The 7796-nt window shown below is 49.4% G+C and overlaps 1 protein-coding gene across 1 annotated transcript; it reads right to left on the bottom strand.

Moving 5' to 3' along the window:
* Positions 1-5939: 5939 nt before the first annotated feature.
* UHO2_03019 (putative NMA2 - nicotinate-nucleotide adenylyltransferase) lies at positions 5940-7796 on the bottom strand (the record flags this gene model as incomplete). Its single annotated transcript, XM_041557935.1, has 2 exons — positions 5940-5996; positions 6093-7796. The coding sequence occupies 2 exons, from the start codon at positions 7794-7796 to the stop codon at positions 5940-5942; spliced, it is 1761 nt and encodes a 586-aa protein (XP_041413869.1).

The raw sequence follows: 7796 nt of genomic DNA on the forward strand, positions 1-7796 counted from the left end.
AGCTGTGAGGCACGAGGAAAACATCAGTCACATGTGGTGGATGTTAGATCATAAAGGGGTTACATAACACAGGTCACATGCCAAAAAGGTTAGATCGAAACAATGTTTTCAAAGTATCAGTAATGTGCGCAAAATACTAGATCGAAACAAAGAACACATATTTAACAAAAGGTACGAAAATATGAGGTCGAAATAGAGGTCACAAAATGTTAGACGCGTCTCAAGAATGTTAGATTGAACCTGATGTCAAAAATAAATGTCGGTCAACGTGCTCCAAATGTTAGATCGGGTTTGAAATGATGGTTAGTCTTGTGCTCCTTCGACTTGTGCTCCTCCAGCAGAGTGAGCGCTGTCCAGCAGTGCACTCCTCTTGATTGTGCTGCTCCAGCAAAGTGTGCGCTGCTCTCGATCGAGCTCCTGTCGAATGCACTCCTGTCGATTGCGCTCCTCTCAATTGCGCTCCTCTCAATTGCGCTCCTCTCTCTCGCTCTGCTCTCTCTTGTGCTGCTCTATCTTCCTCTCCTGTTGATTGCGTTCGTCTTAATTTCACTCCTCTCTCTTGCTCTGCTCTCGATTGAGCTCCTCTTAGTTGCGCTCCTGTTGATTGCTCTCCTCTCTCTTGCTCTGCTCTCTTTTGCGTTACTGTCGATTTGCGCTCCTCTTAATTGCGCTCCTCTCTCTCGTTCTGCTCTCTCTTGTGCTCCTGTTGATTGAGCTCCTGTCGATTGCGCTCCTTTCGATTGTGCTACTCCAGCAGAGTGAGCGCTCCTCTCTGCTGCCCTTCTCTAGAATGCGCTCCTGTCGATTGCTCTGCTCTCGATTGAGTTCCTGTCGATTGCGCTGCTCTTGATTGAGCTCCTGTCGAATGCACTCCTGTCGATTGCGCTCCTCTCAATTGCGCTCCTCTCAATTGCGCTCCTCTCTCTCGCTCTGCTCTCTCTTGTGCTGCTCTATCTTCCTCTCCTGTTGATTGCGTTCGTCTTAATTTCACTCCTCTCTCTTGCTCTGCTCTCGATTGAGCTCCTCTTAGTTGCGCTCCTGTTGATTGCTCTCCTCTCTCTCGCTCTGCTCTCTCTTGCACTACTGTCGATTGCGCTCCTCTCTCCTGCTCTGCTCTCAATTGCGCTTTTGTCTCTTGCTCTGCTCTCGTTTGCGCTCCTGTCAATTGCGCTCCTCTGCAATGAGCTCCTGTCGATTGCGCTCCTGTCGATTGCTCTGCTCTCGATTGCGCTCCTGTCCATTGTGCTGCTATTGATTGAGCTTTGTGCTGTTATCAATTGCGCTCCTCTCTCTTCCTATGCTCTCGAGTGAGCTCCTGTCGATTGCGCTCCTCTCGATTGCGCTGCTGCAGCAGAGTGCTCGCTCCTGTCGATTGCACTCCTCTTGATTGTGCTCCTGTCGATTGCTCTCCTGTCTATTGAGCTCCTGTCCATTGAGCTCCTTTCGATTGAGCTCCTTTCGATTGTGCTCCTGTCGAATGCACTCTTGTCGATTGCGCTCCTCTCTGCTGCTCGTCTCTAGATTGCTCTCCTGTCGATTACGCTCCTCTCTCTCGCTCTGCTCTCTCTTGCGCTACTTTCGATTGTGCTCCTCTCTCCTGCTCTGCTCGTGAGTGCGCTCCTCTCGATTGCGCTGCTGCAGCAGAGTGCTCGCTCCTGTTGCTTGCACTCCTCTTGATTGTGCTCCTGTCGATTGAGCTGCTGTTGATTGCACTTTTGTCGATTGCGCTCCTGTAGATTGCGTTCGTCTTGATTGCGCTCCTCTTGATTGTGCTCCTGTCGATTGCGCTGCTCTTGATTGTGCTGCTCCAGCAGAGTGAGCGCTCCTCTCGATTGCGCTCCTCTCAATTGTGCTGCTCTCAATTGTGCTGCTCCGACAGAGTGTGCGCTGTCCAGCAGTTTGCTGATGAGATTGCGCTTCTCAGATTGCGTTGCTCCAGCTGTGCGTTGCTCTTGAGCTGTGTGTTGCTCTTGAGCTGTGCGTTGCTCTCGAACAGTGCGTTGCTCTCGAGCTGTGCGCTGCTCAGATTGCGTTGCTCCAGCAGAGTGTGCGTTGCTCCAGCTGTGCGTTGCTCAATTTGCGCTGCTCCAGCAAAAATAAATTTGTTTGCGTTGCGGCACTTGAGCAGTGTAAATTTCGAGTGCGTTGGGGGTCAACGCAGTCGCGTGAATTTCGAATTTGGCGGAGCGCAATTGTGCGTTGCCCGCAAGCAAGACACACCGGCTAGGGCTAGGGCTAGGGCTAGGACAAAGGCTGATGATGTTGACAAAGGTGTTGCAAGGCTGATTGGTAGTGAGGTGTGAGTGTGAGAGAGAAATGATGTCAACAAAGGTGCTGTAAGGCTGAGCAGTAGTGAGGTGTGAGCATGAGAGAGAACAACAGCTGATGAAGACAAGTGGTGATTATGTTGTGCGGTGATGATGAGAAGTAGTGGCAGCAAGAACAAAGGTCTAAGAGTGCAAAGGAGGCTCATGATGTCAACAAAGGAGTTGTAAGGCTGAGTAGTTGTGGGGTGTAAGTGCAAGAGTTGTGCTGGAGCTCTGCATTGCTCTTGAGCTGTGTGTTGCTCAAATTGCGCTGCTCCAGCAGAGTGTGCATTGCTCCAGCTGTGAGTGCGTTGCTCTCGAACAGTGTGTTGTTCTCGAACAGTGCGTTGCTCTCAAGCAGTGCGTTGCTCTTGAGCTGTGTGTTGCTCTCGAACAGTGTGTTGCTCTCGAGCTGTGTGCTGCTCAGATTGTGTTGCTCCAGCAGAGTGTGCGTTGCTCCAGCTGTGAGTGTGTTGCTCCAGCTGTGTGTTGCTCAATTTGCGCTGCTCCAGCAAAAATAAATTTGTTTGCGTTGCGGCACTTGAGCAGTGTAAATTTCGAGTGCATTGGGGGTCAACGCAGTCGCGTGAATTTCGAATTTGGCAGAGTGCAATTGTGCGTTGCCCGCAAGCAAGACACACCGGCTAGGGCTAGGGTATCCCTACATATCTCATTAGTACAGATTTCATGTTTCCAAGGGTCTCGCTGGGAACACCCTTGTAACCCTAACCCTAACCCTAACCCTTGCAGCTTTGGCCAAAATTTCAAAAATGCAAAGTTGGCCACAGCTCCACAACAGGTTGGTCTATCATCAAGACAGTCTAGGACACTCTTATTGGTGTATAGAGCAACAACTTTTATTATGGGTGCATGTCAAAAATATCAATATTTCAATGACCTGACTTGTACCAGGCCCAACTTCACCAAGCTGTATTGGAAAATTTTATTACTCAACTTGAGTAGGGTTGGATAATGAAACATGCATAGTTTGGGTAGTACTACAACTTTGATTAAGCAACCCTACTTGATTTAAAAATGGAACCCCCTTGTAACCCTAAGTCTTCAAAATTGTAATGGACTGTCTTCGAAATTGTAATGGACTGTCTTGAATTTTAAAATGGACTGTCTTGAATTTTGTATTGAACCATCTTGAATTTTGAAATGGACCGTCTTCAAAATTAAATTGGACTGTCTTCGAGGAGCGCAAGACGCATCTGCCCCACGGCCGGACGCCCTTAGAACCCTACCTCGTCCAACATCACTTTGTCCAGAGAGTGCTTGAATCAGGTTCTGGTGGTTTGCTTGCCCCAGAATCACTGAAAAAGGGACCCTTTATTATGCCAATAGGGTCCAACCCTATAGGGTAGGGTTGAGAAAATACTTTTCACCCTACCCCTCTGTCACCATGCATGACCAGCTCCTGAGACTCTGCATACACCTGTTTGACACCAATACACACATCCTTCATTATGGGCTCAATGCAAAATGTGCACCTTTTTTTCAGTGCTCAGAGCTCCAAGGGTCCCCCCTTTGGTTTTGGCCTTTTTGCAACTCTTTCCAACCCTACCCCCTCAATACCCATTCTATATCCCTGCCATCTTGCAAACATGTGTTTCTTGGCAATACACACCTTTGTGGACCATCAGACTTGCCAATCTCCAACAAAAGATTTTTTCATAGGGTCAGTGACCCTACTTTCAACCCACCCCTACTCCCCAGTTTTATAGTCAACTTGCATAGGGTCACTTAATGACTCTTGCCATACTCATCCTAGACTATCATACTATGCAATAGAAGTGGGGTGTTTGGTTGCCAACCCTACCCGGGAACTACCTTGTAAGCAACCCTACTCGATTTAAAAATGGAACCCCCTTGTAAGTAATATACACGTCTCTATTACAGATATCAGGTTTTAGGTGTGAGACCTCTGACAGATATCCAACACAGTGTGACCGGACATCTCAATCACGGTGGGAACTTTAGCATGACACATGATGACTCTGATCAAAGGAGCCTGGCATGTGGCAATCCATGTGCTGAAATACCTAAATCAAACAAGCAAATACTGCCTGAAACTAGGAAAGGGGCCAAATGAGGAAAGGGGAGCAGTGGTGACATACACCAATGTGAATTGGGCATCAGATCCCACAAACAGTCAAAGGAGCACATTGGGAGCAATCACATTTATATGGGTGTCCAGTGAGCTGGCAATCCCATGTGCAAAAATGTGTGGCCCTCTCAGCAGTAGAAGCAAAGTTTGTTGCTGCATTGGAAGCAGCATGGGAAGCTCTATTTTTCTCATACCTACTATGAGACTTAGGGTTTGATGACATCAAACTAGCACTTCGCACTGACAGTCAAGGATGTATACAAGTAAGTAAAGACCCAGCCAAACACTGGAAGCTCAAACATATTGACATGTGATATTACTTTGTTAGGGACCATGTGCAAGAAGGCAACATCATGATCAAGTACATCAGAATGACAAGTAACATGGTGGACATCCTCACAAAGCCATTGAAAGGAGGAGAGACAACTTGATTAGCTCAAGCAATGGGTTTGGTAATACCAGCAAGGTTGGGAGTTGAAGTTGCACCAGAATGACAAACATGCAAGAGAGCCAAGCCACTGACAGGCCAAGGATTGTGCATGCATGATAATTTTGGTGGTGACCAATCAGGACACATTTAGAGAGAGGAACACTGAGACCAAGGAGGAAAATGCCAAGGCTCCTCATGACACACCTAGTTTGCAGGGTGTGGATAGCCATTCTCATGAATGAAGCAAAGGTATATATATCCTCACACTATTGTAGTCTTAGTCTATCTGAATCTAAGCATTGCATCTATCTTACACCTGTACGAAAGGAGCTAGAACGTAGCCAGGACGAAGTGGTGTATTGCATAAACTTCAACTTCTGCACATACCCTATGACAGCATGCTGGTCAAATCAGGAGCTCCTCAAGGAGAATGGCACACAGGCTCACTACAATACACCTAGTTTGTAGGAGAGAGTTTGACATCCACACTGAGGAAGTGAAGGTACATATACTCATGTTCCATAGCTTCAACTGATGAAAATCTTAAGCATTGCATCTATCATACCCCTGTGCGAAAGGAGCTAGAACGTAGCCCGGACGAAGCGGTGTTTTGCATAACTTCAACTCGGCGACAACATTTCACCTCGTCAAGGTTTCATCCTTGTTCATACGCTGAACTTCTTCGTGGCATAACCATGAACCACATCACCTGTGTCTGGCAGATTATAGATGTCAATACGATCATCTCCACCACAGATCAAAATGTGTTGTTTCCACACGAAAGTCACTCTTGAGCCTGTGGCTTGGGCGAAATGTCGCCATCAGAAGTATCGTGACGGCAATGTGGCACGAGCGTGCTGTTTCCGACACGTAGCGCCAATGGACGGTAACCTAGGGCTAGGCTTTGCCTACCCTGTGTCATCAGCGAGGCTAGCGAAGCATTGCGATGCCTGCAGAAGGACTGTTCACAGTTACACGAGCAGTCTGGGAATATTGGAGTTGTCTATTGCTTGTTGTACAAGAGAGATGGATATGGCGATGAGACGAATAAGTAAGCGCTGCCGAACGTTGCTCGGATTAGGAGCTCGAGCGATCACCAATTCGGATGTTCCGGCTCAAATTTGAGGTCCTCGTCGGGTGGCAAGCAATACTGTCAACAAGGTGAAGGAGGAGATAGAGGGCGCGTGTTAGTCAGAGGACGCCGTTGCAGCATCGCATTTGCGAAAAGATGTTTTGAGCTACTTACCAGATCCTCTTGTTCAATGTACTGGATGACGCTGTTGGGGAGGAGATACTTGATGGACTGTCCTCTTCGAACGAACAGGCGTACTTTGGAAGAGGAAATGTCGTTGTAGATGGTCTGTTTGATGATCTTGAGGTTACGTCGATACTTCCAGAGCAGGTCGTGTGAAAGCAAGAAGGACCAGACATCGGCACCTGTGCGCTCCACAATGAGACAGCCATACTGACCCAGGATGTGATGCAAGTCCGCGGTAGCCCACACGCCTGGCTCTCCCATACTCTGGATAAGATCTCCACCAGCAAGGAGCATGATCTTTACGTTCTTGCGAGAACCGTCGCTGAGAAGGACGCCGCCGTTGGCGGGGCCATTGATTTCCTCGTGGAAGTGGTCGAGCACCACCGCTGTACGCTGATACTCGTCTTGCAGCGACTCCCAAGCGTCGACCATCAGCCATGTCGATGTCTTTTCGACTGCGAGCTCGCACATTCGCACACGATGAGTAGCTTTGGCGAGACCTTCCTTCTTGTAGTAATCTGATACGGGAGAGTAGTAGCCGGCAAGCAGCTCGTACTTGCCAGACTCGATGATCTGGTCCTTTGCCATCTCGAAGATACGCAAGTGGAGATAGGTAGGGGGCGAGAAACTCCCGCATGCGACGATGACAAGCGGCGTCTTGGTCTCATCGCGCATCTTGGTGGGCAGACGATGTCTGGGGAATGCGTAGTCTGCCTGCGTCTGACCTTGCTGTGGCACACGAGAATCTCGAAGACGAGCATCTGGTGCCAGACCTTCGACGCCATCAACTTCATCATCAGGCTCTGCAGCAGATGAGCCTGCATCCTCCTGTGCGTCGACGTCCTCGGAGAACTGTGAGTATGCGGGCCTATCTTCTGAATCGGCAGTTCGGAAAGGTGAGGTGCGACTCTGACTAGAAGCATTGCTGTCTGTTTGCTGCGGCCATCCGGAAGAAGCACGTGTGGTGGATGCATCTTGACGATCGCTGGCCTTAGATGCTTCCGAGCGATGCATAGCAGGTCGATCCGCAGAGGTCGAGGCATCTGTTGAAGTGAGACTGGTCACCATTCTGTTGGGTGAGAGAGTGGCTAAGCTTGCAGAACTTGCGTCTCGCGAAGAAAGCTTTCCGTCGAGGTCCCACTGAGGCACATCGCGATCGTATTGAGCTTGCGTGCGGGTCTCGTCTCCGGCATTTGAATGCGATCTAGAGTGCGAAGAGGGTGATGCGGCGTCTGCACTTGAATTGGTCATGCCGTTGAGTAGAGATTGTCGTTCTGCTGTTGGTGCCTTGATGCTGGGCTCGTGGTGGTGGTGATGTGACGATGAAGCTGGTGGTGGTGAGCGAGCCTGTGACATGGAACGAGTGTAAGGATCGTGATCGTCGCCGGAGGGTGAGAAGGATGTGGCTCTGGAGAGAGGACTGCTTCCGCCGGGTCTCCGTGGTTCGCGGACGTTGGGTGAGGGACTGTGTGGTTGCTGGTGTTGAGATGAGCTGCTATCGGAACGATGGGAAGGTGGATCAGAGTCGTGACTGGACAACCGTTGACCTGCTTCGACCAGTGGGCCGGCACCTCCAACTGCTGCTCCGGTGAATGGTGGACTGTCGAGATGGAAGCTTTGAACAGAGAGAGCTGCAAACTTGAGCGATGAAGGTCCGCCTGGACCAGCTTGCGAATCGGTCATTCTTGGCAT

Source organism: Ustilago hordei (assembly GCF_900519145.1).
Source record: "Ustilago hordei strain Uho2 genome assembly, contig: UHO2_contig_05, whole genome shotgun sequence".
Classification (NCBI taxonomy): domain Eukaryota; kingdom Fungi; phylum Basidiomycota; class Ustilaginomycetes; order Ustilaginales; family Ustilaginaceae; genus Ustilago; species Ustilago hordei.